The sequence below is a fragment of the Coccinella septempunctata genome, chromosome 3 (genome assembly GCF_907165205.1).
Source record: "Coccinella septempunctata chromosome 3, icCocSept1.1, whole genome shotgun sequence".
Lineage (NCBI taxonomy): Eukaryota > Metazoa > Arthropoda > Insecta > Coleoptera > Coccinellidae > Coccinella > Coccinella septempunctata.
Genome location: NC_058191.1, coordinates 10,784,827 through 10,799,236, shown reverse-complemented (window position 1 = coordinate 10,799,236; position 14,410 = coordinate 10,784,827). Strand labels below are relative to the sequence as shown.

Genomic DNA, 14,410 nt, shown 5'->3' with positions numbered 1-14,410 from the left:
AAACAGTATTTAAACATTCAAGGGTTATTTTTTTCACTGTAACGTCCGACGCAGTGATCATCATCATCGTTGCTGTATCCCGTTACCGAGAATAAATCTACAAAAAAACTCATAAACAATACTATCCGTGCGATCAAACTCATAATTTCTTAGGGCTACTTGCGACTGTGTGCCCTCCTGTGACTGAAGAGACCCAACCGTGACCTACAGATCCTTCCACACATACATTCATTCACATTCGTTCATTCATTCATTGCTGTATCCCGTTACCGAGATTGAATCTACAAAAAGACAAAAAATAAATAAATTAAAGGTGCGAACAGACTTGTAATTTCTTAGGGCTAATTGAGACAGTGTGCCCTTCTGTGACTGAAGAGACCCAACCGTGACCGACAAATCCTTCCACACTCAGGGCATGGATAGTCACCAACCAGATCTGGCCGCCGCTGTATCCCTCTCGAGTCTCCATCATAACTGTGTACCAAAGACCTCCACTGTGACCCGTCTAACGAAAGTTGTTCCCAGTTATGATTGGCATTAACTGATTTTAGGGATTGATGTAATGTATCCTTGAACCGCTTATACTCGTCTCCTGGTTTCCAGGCTCCCTCTGTGAATTCGCCATACAGAGCTATTTTGGGGAGTCTTGTATCTTCCATCCTCAAAATCCACTTCATCTGAATCGGCTCTCGTTACTTGAGTCTCGATTATTATACAACTCGCACACTGCAAGACTTCTGCATACGAAACTTTGTGGAACCAACTGATGCTCATTATTTGTCTTAGATTACGTTGTTGCGTTTATTCAAGCTGTTTAATATGTCGCCTGTAGGGAGTCCAGCTTTTGCTAACGTAAAGAAGCGTTAGGAGAACCACTGCTTCGTAAACAGCTCTCCTGGTCTTCAGATTTGAGGTCGTGATTTTGAAACACTCTGTCCCTTAGCTTCCAGAATTGATACGGTTGTGTATTTCCGTGTCCAGGTTAGCCTTAGTATTTATGAAGCTTCCCAAGTATTTGAACTGCTCGACCTGTTCTAGAGTTTCATCCAACAGGCTGATATCTGTTTGAAGGCTTTCTGGCGGGCTTACCAGGATTCTGGTTTTGTCAATATCGAGTCTAAGGCCTAAAGCTTCGTATATATGTTTAAAGGTGTCCAACATTATCTGTAGATCCTTTGAGTTGCTAGCGATAAGTGCGCAGTCGTCTGCATATTGAAGTTATCGAAACAGCTATGACGAAAATATTGGCGTAAAGGCGCTAACACGCAACCTTGTTTTATTCCAGAGTTGATTAAGAAATGGTCGATTGTAGAGCCATTATGCGTATTCTAGCGGTGTTGTTGGTATGGAGGCTTTTACACACTGCTAAGAATCGATTATACCACCAATGGCTCACACATTATTCTCAAGAGAAATTTTAGGCCTACAATGAATAGTTCTTGAAAAGTATTGGAAGTACTTTAGTGTCATACTTCGTTGAAAGAGTACTATATATATTTACCGCTTTTTTATGTCGTATAAGATTGTGTGGATAACTTATGAGAGGAAAAAGGCGGTGCTGACACAACTCTGAAGAAATTTTGTGAAAATGTTTCCATACTACCGAACCGTTGCACAAATTAATGAGAATGCCATTTCCACTTTTGATGTCTCATTCAGGAAACTTCACCATTGCCCAATTACAACACAATTACAAGATTGAAGACATACTCACAGTTTATCATTATAGAAACCTAATACGTGATCTAGAACATTAGAGAAGTGCTTCTGAAATATCGAATCCTTGACCACCTTCTTAAACGATTTTGCTTCCAAAATCTTCTGCTTCAAGATCGCCAGGAATTGTTGGTCAATCGTAAGATGGTCATTGTCATTTAGGAACGGAATTATCTCATGAAAAATATACTGAACTTTTGCCACATCTCCCTTTTTCTGAAAAAGAGAACGTCCGATGACTGGAAATTCTCAACAACAACAAAAAACTTACTGATAGTAGGCCCTCTAATATAGTCGCATTCTTTGGAACAGAGTTTGGCGGTATCGGTGACCAAACTGTGGACTGCATGGAGAATTCGTTGGAGAGTGGAGGAACTTCTTGATTTGGTGATGGTTCTTGCGAGGCCTGAAAAGGATTCAAGTACTATCACTGCTTAGGAACACAGCAGAAGTTTGTTGAAAATTTTAGAACCATTTATGTTTCAATTACGTTATAGAGAATAGGTGAAAGTAACATTAATTCGAAAAAAGCACTTGCCTCAAGTTTTCATAATCATTCAGCATTTATCAAGTTTCAGATCTGTAACTTTAAAAACAAAAAAGTTGAGGACTTTTCGAAATCGTCAAAACCCCAAATTTTGCTGATAATTTAATAATCAAAGGATCCTAGGAGGCTACGGTTTTCACCATTCTTAGTTTCTCTGAAAAAGAGCTCGGAAAGGAGCCAAATGTTCAAATACATTTGTCAAGTAGGTTATGGAATTTCAACAGGTGGCTTTTTATTTTAGAAGTTCAAATACAAAACGTCTGAAATTCATTCAGCCTACCCAATGATTAAATTTTTTGAACTCTCGCGCCATTAAAACGATATAGCACAAAAAATATACGAACCGAATTTTGTGAATTCCTGAACGACTGACTAATCAATACTTGTATGGATTGTAATGTCTTTAGCCTTAGAGGATCTGAACTAACTAGCTGAAGATCCCTGAACAATTGTATAAGAAAATGAGGTCTCGCTTCATTTGCTGATATAAGAGAAGCAACTTCTCTGTAGACGTTTTCTCTGAGCTCCTCGAATAGTCGAGATCTGAAAGAAAAATTCGATATTCAAGTCAAAACATATTAGGGCTGTACGAATATTAAGAAGAAACGATGCAAATTGTACACAAAGGTTGATTATTTTCGAGAGATACTAAATAATTAAACCTAAAATTTCAGAATAAGTTGAAAAAAACAAGAATAAAACCACAGATCTCAAAATCGGAATACTGTGCTGTCCAAACCATGCATAACCAGGTATAAAGCGAATTAAATTCTTGTAAACTGTTAAGTTAGATTTTTGGTCAATCGGGGAATTCCGAATGTTTACCGATTTTATGACCATTATTTTTCGGCAAAATTCAAAGGAGAGTACAATAAAAGACAGTTCTATTCTATATCTAACAGCCGGTAGTAGGAATTTGTTTATTGCAGATTCTGTGTGGTTGTGGATTTCCCAAATCGCATGTTAGTGTCCTGATTGGGATGAATGGCTTAACCTAATATGAATATGAGAAAAAGAAGAGCAAGAAGAAAATATATTTATTGCTCCAGCAAATGGCTTACGACTTGTATATGTCTGCCACTATTAAATACACTTTACGTAGACATTAAATTTTTTTTAAGGATGTGTATATTATAGTCATTGAGAAATAGAAAAAAAAAACAATTCAAAGCGATGGATGGCGATGGATAGGCCGTCTATTGCAATCTACTCTACATAGAATCGGTTCTATCTTCATTTTTTCGTATAGAAGTTCATTTGGTGGATTATAGAGTGGATTCGTTGGATGGCGTATTTTACCCAGCGTTCTAAAGCTACTGCGTTCTCCTACTTCGATATTATTAAGGGTGGGTCTTCTACAGTTATTTTATATTATATGTCCATATTCTAACATCGGTCTGCATGTGGTTTGGTAGATTCTTGAAACTGTAGCGTGGTTTATGCTTCGGTTTCTGCAGGTGAGGGATCTAAAGTGCTTTGATTTGTCAATTATTTCTTCTTTTTATTGTAAAAATGCATCTTGAAGTTGGTTTTATTATGCACTGTAATTCGTAAGTATTTTTCAAATTGTGTTGGAGCATTTTGACTGATGGTGAGTTGTCTGATATTTTGTGGCCAAATATTATTTATATTTGTCAGGGTTCCATTTTTTCATCAATGTCACTATTTTATAGGGTATAGGACAATTGTCCTATACCCTACAACACACTCAGACTTAGTTATTGTGGAGGACATTATTGCTTCAAAGTTATTTTTTCATAGTGTCTTTCAGATTCTTGTTGTAGGCTATGAATGCTGCATCATCAGCGTATTGAAAAAATACGTATTAGCGTATTAGAAAAAATGTCGTAAATTTGGTATCCGTCATCCTCAATTCTTTTGCTGCAATAAATAACCGCCGATGGAAATTTATCGTCAAGTAGGGGTGAACCCAGTGTTTACGTTTTTTTACTGCTCTGGTGGTGAAGTAGTGACGTAACTTCATCATCATCACGAGCGCCGGCGCCGTTACGAACGACTACAGCAGATTTTTCGGAAGACATCTTTAGTACGGGAAACAAGTCAGTAACCATAGAGAGGATGTTAATGATGTCGCTTCTTTTGCCATATTGTCAAACCGTTCCCGAAAATACCGACTGAGCTTTGACTCAGACAAAATATATAATTTTAGCAATCTGTCTAGTACTTTTTTGCCGAAATGGTATTTCTGTTGATACTGCAAGTCCACCATCACTTGGAGTATCAACAGAAATACCATTTCGTCAAGAAAGAGTACATGCCGACTACGATTTCGGTCTTCTTCAACCTCGTTGTGCAACACAACTCGCACCTCCATAGGGAATTGATAGACTCTGTATTAGCCACCAAGCCGATTACGAGATCTAAGTCAATGCACTTTCTAACTCTCAGTGCGAAAATGCTAGCATGTAGCTACTAGTCAACTTAAAATGAAATTTAAAAATTCATCCTTTAGGCATAGCTATGAATAAAAAAGTTCCCTTACCGCGAAGTACCTTCAGTATTCACAGACTCATTAGAGGCATTCCTTCGACGCGGATTCTGCAAATTCTCGACAGATGGTGCGACGACGTTAGAATGCCTTCTTGGCATCCTGGAAGCATTATTAACGAAAGTCGGCACACCTGGAGCACTACCCTCTGATTCATTGATATTTCGGCTTTCGTTTTGGATCGGAGTCAGGGGAAAGCCGTCATTTTTGATATTCTGGTTGATGTTCAACACATCGGGAGGTACAACAGCTATATTGGTATTTGGATATCGCCTAGAAGGTCTTACGCAGGACCTAAAATCAATTGATATGAAAGGAGTTGCTCAGAAACTCTTCTGTATTCCGAACTAATGTTGTCCTGCAATATACACTCACCTCTGAGGAACATTTTCTTGTGGGGAGCCTGTCAAATGCTGGGAGTTGCTCTTAGGTAAATTTTGTGCTTCGAAAGGTGTACTTCGAGGCGTTACATTATTCGTTCTATCGATAATCGGTGAATTTTGAATCCCATCATTGCTCTTTGTCGAGAATAGGTTTTGTCTGGAGTAGCTGAAAATGAGTTTAATGAAACAAACACGAAAGTGGTATCCTATCTATGAACTGAAACGCAAAAATATTCAAAACTCGATCAAAAGCATATTTCCACCTTTACTTACTTCACCCAAAAAATTGTCAAAAAGTAAAGAAACATTTTTTGGTCCTAGTGTAACTCTTCAACATCCTCTAAAATTCGAACATGTTCTATTCTAACTGAGGTTGTCAAAAACACATGTTTGAACTTAATTTTTTATTAATACCACTTGTTTACAGAAATAAATTAAATTGAACTATCTGAAGAAAGAAAAGGGTTCTATGAACAAAACTAAGTACATTGCTGATTTATTTACCTCCTAAAATTATCCCAATAGTTATTGGCCCTATTCCCAGGAGGCACCTGATTGTTTAAAGCATGGCCCGCCCACAAGGGGCCAGGCAGAGCAGTCATGTTGTCGCCAGCGCTTTGCAGGGTGGCCAAATTGATGTTCCTCATGTGATCGGTGTTATTCATCACATTAAGATTGTTCAAAGTGGAGTCCATGAGGCGCAAATTGTTTTGGTTGGCTAAAATAGGGTCGACTACAGTAACCGGAGGGGTATTGTATTGATTTATGTTCGGTAGAGAACAGGCTGAGGGAACAGAGTTCATTTTTGGGTTCATCGGTCTGCACTGATTTAATGACGGACTACACGGATTCATTGGAGGACCAGCTTGGTTCATTATTGGTGGTTGAAGCGGTTCCACTTGAGAACAATTCATAGTTGGGTTAGAAGACGACGTCATCTGACTCTCGTTGTTATAATGTGGGCTTGATAACCTCTCTTGTTGTAACTGAGAAAAAAAGCATTATTAAAAAATAACTATTTCTCATCAGTTCAAGAAAATCCACATCTGAAATTTATACACTGTGTCAATTTGCATAGGTACCACCCTTAATATCTTGGCCGCCCATGCGAAATCAGAAAAAATGCAAGAAGAGGTAAACTTTGGTTCATAGGGGGACATTTTATGTTGGTTCCGATCAATTTGAATCAACCCTGTTAACGTGATGAAGGGGTTGCTGTTATCACGTAAACAGAGAGGCAACAAATTGATTGGAATCAACCGTATAAAATGATTTCCTAAGAACCAAAGCTTAACTCTTTTTGCATTTTTTCTGATTTTGCATGGGGGCCGAGTGGTACCATTTCAAATTGACACACTGTATAAACTACAGTCTGTGTATATGCAACCTCCAGAACTGCGTAACCAAAACGTACATTTTAAAATCTCGAAAACGGTTATCTATTAACCTAACATTCCAAGTTCGAAGGCCTATATTAAAATTAATTCGCAAACAAGATCAAAGAAAACACAACATACCGCTGTCACCATGCCCCTCAAACTTGCAAGTTCCCGCTGCTGCAACCATAACATTTGGCAGCACTGATTCAGCGAATTCAACATGAACGCCTGTGTCTGCAAAGTGTTGGTGGTGAGCCAACTCTGATAGTTGGCCGCGTCGGGAAACGAAACGTTCGGTTGACCGCCGACAGATGGCCAAGCGGTATCGGCTTGTGGGTTGACCACATTCAGGGCGTTCATAGAGTGAGGATTAGGTGAGGAAAAAGGTCTCAACTCTGAATAGATCGGAGAAGGTGTCAGGTTGTTTCTCAGCTGATGTACGTTACTTGGCGATGATGAAGGCTGAGGTAGCATAGAGTCGCAAACGCTTCTGATGAGTTCCAACTGCTTCTGCATCTGCGAAGAAAAATCACTACTAAAAACGCTAAAAAAAAACTATTAACTTCTCTTATGTTCGGTTCGAAACGAATCGCTTTTATAGTTAGTCAAGTTCATCATGAGTTGGCATACTCAACTAGTCAATGCATCAAGAAAAACTCAAGTAATAGAATATAGAATATTAACCAATTGAATCTTCTGTTAAATCGTTCTTGTTTGTAATAATGTAATCTCAAGTTGTGAAGACAAAACTCTATCCACGGCCACAGCTGCCACGTGGGCATGCAAAGGATCTTTGGACAAACTTGAGGGCTTAAACCAGATAGGGTACTTGAGTCCTATTTGAAAATGGTGCGCCTTATTTTCACCCATGCCCCTCTACTACTCAACTCAACCGACCCCAGCAACAATAATAAAAATAATGAAAAGAGAGCCTTGGAGAAGTTAAGAATATTCGATATATGAGATAGTATGAAAGCCTGTCACGCCAGTAGAACAAAGGACAAAAGCAAGTGATAAATACTATACTCCATTCACATTTATTTCAACAGTCGGTTGGCCATGAAATAATTTTCTCAAGTTTTTGTAACTAGAACGGAGTAAGGTTGGCACTCATGAAATGTCATAACGCCGTTGCCACAACTAATATCAATTTTTATTACGAAAATGCCAAAAGTGATTGAAAGAAAGAGACAGGGTTTCAGGAAGTGCGGAATTCAGGTCCGCTCATTCAAATAATTATACCCTGATATTCTAAAATCCACAATACGTCAGACGGTAGCGAACATATTCAATGTAAGATAATTTATATAATGTTTCATCTGAATCTAAACGACTTATACAGGGTCTTTCACGAGGAACCTCACCCATATTTATACGGGAAACTACTGAACGTATTTTCATGAAATTCAGCACTTATAAGTATTTCACGATGCTGATGAAATCTAAAACATTTTCAAGGCATGAGCACCTCCGGTTTTTCCGGAAATGACGTCAACTTCCGTTTTTCAAATTAGAACACCATTTTTTTATTGCAGAAATAGATTCCTTAGAAAATTTCAAGTTATTTTGATGTAACATTTTTCAGTTTTGGTTGGAAAATTCTCTCTGAGCGGGAAAATTCGAAAAAAAAAATCGAAAATAGAGCTCCGCTGAAACAAAAATAAATTCGAAGTTTTTGGATGGAAAATTTTCATTTTTGGGATTTTTCAAGATGTATCCACTTTAAAAATCGAAATCGCGATTCATGATACAGGGGGTGAAAAAATCGCTTTCAAAGTTAGGGATGACAAAATCGTGAAAAATCAATTTTTCCAAATTAGAACCCCATTTTTTTATGGCACATATTGAATCTACGTTAAAAAATAATGTGAGTGTATGCATCACACCCTTGCCCTAAAGTGGATATTTTCTGAGTTATTCACAAAAAACTGTTTTTCGTCTTGAATTTTCAGCTATTTCTTTTCCCTTCACGCCAAAAAGATGAAATTTTCAGGAACTGTTACTTAAACCATGTTTTAGATTTTACTACCCTAATATGCAAGAGAAAAAAGTTACAGGTTGTTCCTAAATAGATGGCGAATTTTGATTCGAATTTATATCGGAAACCTCTTTAATTCAACTAATCGGCCATCGGTTTTCTCTCCAGTGATAAATAAATAATTCCTTATGAATCATATGCAAAAACTTACCATGTTTTACATTCTTTTTTTTTAATGATAGATATCATTAATTACATCTGCCAAATTCCTCTTTATTCAGTAGCATTTTGTGTTTACTTTTAATTTGGTGATAATTCGTATTAAGTTATAAAATCGATCACTATGCCTAATTTTACCAATGAAGATTATTTAAATCTCATTCTACTTCATGGAGAATGTAATAAAGTTGTAGATAGAACGATACGACTGTTCATTGAGTGGTTTCCTGACCGACCCAGACCAACGAGAGATACCATTAACAGAACCATGACAAACTTGAGAAATGTCGGATCTTTCGTTAAGAAAACTATACACAGAGAAAAAAGTGTAGTAGAAGATGAGAACAACGAAATTACAGTTCTTGCATATTTTCGTGTGAATCCTCAAAATTCTCTCAAAGATGCCGAGATTGATCTGGGATTATCTCAATCGAGTGTTTGGAGAATATTAAAAAAACATAAAATGCACCCATATAAATTCAATAGGGTACAGCATTTGAAGGAAACTGATTTCGTCAGGAGAACAGAGTTTTGCGAAGCTATGATGATTCGATTTCAAGAGAATGAAAACTTTTTGGACTGTATAATTTGGACAGATGAATCTAAATTCACAAAGAATGGTTCTTTCAATAGGCATAACAGTCATTATTGGGATGAAGAGAACAACCACCACTTCAGATAATGGAAGTGCGCCATCAAAAATAATGCAATTCTCGATGTTCACATTTATGATGGGACTTTAACTGGTAAGATAGAACACTACACATGTTTGCATTATTTAAAGAATGTTCTCCCTTAGGAGATAGATATTCTGACATATTGACTCAAATAATTGAGCCGCTAGTACAGAACCATAATGACTTATGGTATCAACAAGATGGCGCGCCTCCACACAATTCACTCAATGTGTCAAATATCCTCTACAGGGTATTTGAAGATCGATGGTTGGCGAACAATGGTCCACATCTTTGGCCACCACGTTCTCCCGATTTAACTCCTTTAGACTATTATGTTTGGGGTAGGATAAAAAATATTGTCTACTCAACTCCCCTGACTGATAAAGAGGACTGCATAGAACGAGTCAGAAATGCGTTCAGGTTTGTTTAGATTAGATTCATAGTTTTGAAACTCAATTTGGTTTTTAAACACTTTTGCAGATCTCTTCCTCCCGATGAAATAAGAAGAGCAACGCACGAAGCATTCCTGAGACGTATAAATAAATGTCTAGAAATCAACGGTCAAAACTTTGAGCATCTTCTCTAGTTATAACTGCGAGAGTTTGCCATGGTTCTCCTAATAGTAACTTGAAGTCGGTTTCAAGAAGGGGTGAAAAATCTACACCATGGTTCAAATAACAGTTCCTGAAAATTTCATCTTTTTGGCGTGAAGGGAAAAGAAATAGCTGAAAATTCAAGACGAAAAACAGTTTTTTGTGAATAACTCAGAAAATATCCATTTTAGGGCAAGGGTGTGATGCATACACTCACATTATTTTTTAACGTAGATTCAATATCTACCATAAAAAAATGGGGTTCTAATTTGAAAAAATTGATTTTTCACGATTTTGTCATCCCTAACTTTGAAAGCGATTTTTTCACCCCCTGTATCATGAATCGCGATTTCGATTTTTAAAGTGTATACATCAATCTTACATCTTGAAAAATCCCAAAAATGAAAATTTTCCATCCAAAAACCTCGAAGTTATTCTTGTTTCAGCGGAGCTCTATTTTCGATTTTTTTTTTCGAATTTTCCCGCTCAGAGAGAATTTTCTAACCAAAACTGAAAAATGTTACATCAAAATAACTTGAAATTTTATAAGGAATCTATTTCTGCAATAAAAAAATGGTGTTCTAATTTGAAAAACGGAAGTTGACGTCATTTCCGGAAAAACCGGAGGTGCTCATGCCTTGAAAATGTTTTAGATTTCATCAGCATCGTGAAATACTTATAAGTGCTGAATTTCATGAAAATACGTTCAGTAGTTTCCCGTATAAATATGGGTGAGGTTCCTCGTGAAAGACCCTGTATTTCAGCTGAATATTTCCACAATCAGAAAGATTGTGAATGAAGAGAATGACAAAGAATTTCCTTCTATTGGGAGACCCAAAAAAGTGGTAGCATTTGAGAATTTTATGTTTGAGTGAATTAATGCGAAAAGTTTACTACAGGATTCTCGATGAATGTGATCGTAGAATAAGTTTCCGAAAATTGATTTTTCTATTTTTCATTTGACTTGTCCTATACGTTGTAAATGTCTTAAGGTACCACTAAATACCTAATAATTATAATTATATCAATGTATTAAGATGAACAGCCACAAATATGCGCCAGTTTTCCTGTTAATTGTTTATTCATGTGAAATTTCTGTTCAAAGGTGAAGTTCATCTTGACTTGAAACTTCCTTTAATTCCTTTCACTTCTATTGATGCAAGATGATTTTTGTTGAAGAATTTAACATTCTTGTAATTATCTGTTAACTCCTTCTGGCGATACCCATTCCCAACCACTGCATCATATTTATTTAATCTTCGGGTTAATATTTTTGAAATTTACAACTGATGAAACGTATTCAAACTTTAGCCAAAGAAGATAACGAACATTAACTCTCCTCAAGCTACTGCATATTATGATATTATACTGATATCTTGTATTTTCCATGCGAATAGCTGGATTTGGTGTGCCTTCAATCAGTTTGTATAAACTTCAATTATGTTCGTCACATATTTTCCCAAGAGATTCGACATTGTGATAAAATAAGTATAATAATAACAGAAACTTTTGAGTAGAACGGGCAACATAGCGTTGATTTAAAACCCAAAAATGTTTTGACAAGCTACATAACCCCACATTTTCGTACTATACAGAGTGAAATGTGTCAAATTTCCATGGCCAACCGAGTGCTAAAATAAAAGTGAATGGAGTATAGTTGACATAAGAAGAATATACTTAACTTGCAGGGCATGCCAAGATTGGCAGGAAACTGTTGCGCACATCCTGTCTGCTTGTAGAGTGTATGCTCTATTAGGGTATACATGGTGTCCCACGGTGGATGGCATTTATACGTAATTTATAGGTCCTTTCGTTTGCATAAAAAGTGTAGCACTTTTCTACGCTCGATTTTAGTATTCGTTTGCTGATTGAATTTACACCAGTGTAGAGGAGGTGTAGTTTATCTACATCTCCTTTTGACTCTGTGTAGATAAACTACACTTCCTCTACACTGGTGTAAATCAAATCGAGTGTAGAAAAGTGCTACACTTTTTATGCAAACGAAAGGACCTAATGACAATTTTGTGTTGAAAATTTGCACGTTGGGGTTTTCAACTATGAACTTTCTCTCCCTTGAATATTTTCAGACTTCTGCAGTTATACCGGAAACAGCCTACTACTTTCTCATTTCAAATGGCACACTCAGTATCTTTGCATTGTCAGATAGCCGATTTAATGTAAAGTTCAACAGTTTGCTCTACTTTGAGTAAAAAGTCAACGGTTTGTGAGTTATTGCGATTCTTATAGAGAGAATGATGAAAACATGAAGGGGTCAAATTTTTTTGAATATTTCTGCTGGGGGCGTTTTTTCTTCAAGCGTGCGCATTCAACTATTTTTCAGCACGCATTTCGCAGTCACAAAGAGTCACTTTCCCAAACGGTGCAGTAAAAACCTCTGCTATTTCTTCCCCGCACTCATATGAGTGTAGGTTTTTTCCGCACCCAAATGTACATATAAATAAATAAATAAAGAATAGCCGAAAAGGTAAAAATACAAAGTCATTGTTCGAACTAGGTACTCTACACACAGGGTATTAAGTTTGAATATGGTTCATATTATAGGATGTTTAGGGAGAATGAGATCTTAACTTTGTAACAGAATTACTTATTTATTCCGGCCTGCAGAACAATTGCTGAGATATTGGCGTGCAGAATGCAGATAGCAGTGTTGCTAAGGTCACTTTGAGTAATATAACTGAACATGACCGTTAGAGCTGCGTCAACCTCATCTCTCTTGTTGAGGTACGCTGTAAGGACTGGATGAAGAACTATTCAAACAATGTGTGAGGGTTTTTTTGAAGTGAGTATCCAAAGAACAGCTTGGGAGACTCAACTCCTGAGAAAGTGAATAGTACTAACGAAAAATGTTTCTACTTACATTTTGTTTTCCTCCCTGCCCTACATTCGACACAGAGGATCCTCTACTAAAACTAGAATTGGCCTCAGAAGTAACAGTGGTTCCTCTTGTATTTCCATCACTTCTGAAGAAATATGGCTGCCCGAGCTGTTCGTAAGCCTGAGTCAATGATTCAATATTTCTATCAGTTGAAAATTTTCCAGCCGAAGATGAAGGTGCTGAAGGAGGAAGTAAAGTTTGATTCTGTTGGTTAGAAGGGATTTCCGAGTATTCGTTGACATCTTCAGTGCCTTCGTCACTGAAAAATCAATTGCAAGATTTCCAAATATCCTTACTGCGAAATTAAAGACAATCTCCATTTTCCACCGGTTTTTTTTTTATAAACTGCCATAAATTTGATATCGCTAGACAAATTACCTTGAGTATCTATCACTTGAGTCTGGCTGGTTGTGCTGCATGGATGGTAGTGGAGTCCAAACTCCACTGATATTGTCAAACATACTGTTAGCACAACTGAATTCTGACTTGTTGTCTGTACCAACATCGTGATTCAAATTGGAGGAACTCGCTGCAAAAAAATAGATTTTAAACGTAGTTCATCGATCAAGCGTGTAACCCACCCTTATGTTTACCCATAATTTCCTCCAACTCTCGTTTCTTAGCTCTAAGCTCTGCTTGCAAGGCTTGCTTTTCATTAATCTTCGAATTCGAATCGTTACTCTGACTTCTCGTGTCTCTGCTGTTTTTGTTCATCAATTTACTGCGATCCACATTCAAGGAGGGACTAGCTCTGTTTTCGTACTGAAAAGCCATGTGGTTCTCGACCTGAGACTGATTGGAACAGTTTCCTTTGGCGAGGTCCTTATTCAAGAAATTCTCCGCTTTATTATATATCTCACAAGCAACAGCTTGTTCTTCTTGTGTTCCGTTACGCATCAGGACCTCGGTACTTTCCACCATTGCCAACATGTCTTTCAATTTTTCGAGTTTATCTTTCATCGTGACAATTGTACGAACATGGGAACCTTAAAAATGTATGTAGAAATTAAAAATGAACTCCGGAAACGATACACAGAACTTTAAAACAATAACTGCTTTCACTCATTTGACATATGCCAATTTTGATAGGTCATATGGTTGTCGACTAAGAGCAACTGGATCATGATATTGAGAAAACACACACTTATGTTTGGAATTCTTCAATAATTTTTTCTATACAGGTTTCTTAGACTGACATGAGTAAACAATGAAAAATTGGGAAGAATACAAAGTTAATCCAAGAAAAATCACTAATGTGTTGTTATGTCGTTATGTGTATCGGTTCTGTATTTATTTACAACTTAGAACATATACACATGGAATGGCCATTGCAGTGCTACGAACGCTTTTGTTGTCATCCACACATTCGATACTATTCTCTACCTAGCGAGACACTAAGGCAGTGGCGTTTCGTGGATACATTTATATACTTTCCAAGTTTCCTATCTTTTTGCAGTGAAAATTGAGGTGACGACAACGTCCGAGTCAACTTTCTCAATTGTGATTGTATGGA

At 37.1% G+C, this 14,410-nt stretch overlaps 1 protein-coding gene across 5 annotated transcripts in view; it reads right to left on the bottom strand.

Annotated features, from left to right (window-relative positions):
• The window catches only part of LOC123309064 (pericentriolar material 1 protein), a 32,321-nt gene that overhangs the window by 7,208 nt on the left and 10,703 nt on the right, over nucleotides 1-14,410 (bottom strand). For 4 of the 5 annotated variants that reach the window (XM_044891908.1, XM_044891910.1, XM_044891911.1 and 1 more), the window contains 10 exons: nucleotides 13,479-13,883; nucleotides 13,276-13,426; nucleotides 12,880-13,156; nucleotides 6,673-7,050; nucleotides 5,660-6,141; nucleotides 5,148-5,321; nucleotides 4,767-5,066; nucleotides 2,608-2,806; nucleotides 1,988-2,122; nucleotides 1,715-1,932 (listed from right to left, as the gene is read on the bottom strand). In XM_044891908.1, the coding sequence (XP_044747843.1) occupies nucleotides 1,715-1,932; nucleotides 1,988-2,122; nucleotides 2,608-2,806; nucleotides 4,767-5,066; nucleotides 5,148-5,321; nucleotides 5,660-6,141; nucleotides 6,673-7,050; nucleotides 12,880-13,156; nucleotides 13,276-13,426; nucleotides 13,479-13,883 (2,719 nt within the window). The remainder of the gene's footprint in view (nucleotides 1-1,714; nucleotides 1,933-1,987; nucleotides 2,123-2,607; nucleotides 2,807-4,766; nucleotides 5,067-5,147; nucleotides 5,322-5,659; nucleotides 6,142-6,672; nucleotides 7,051-12,879; nucleotides 13,157-13,275; nucleotides 13,427-13,478; nucleotides 13,884-14,410) is intronic. The other variant, XM_044891909.1, reaches the window with a different exon arrangement.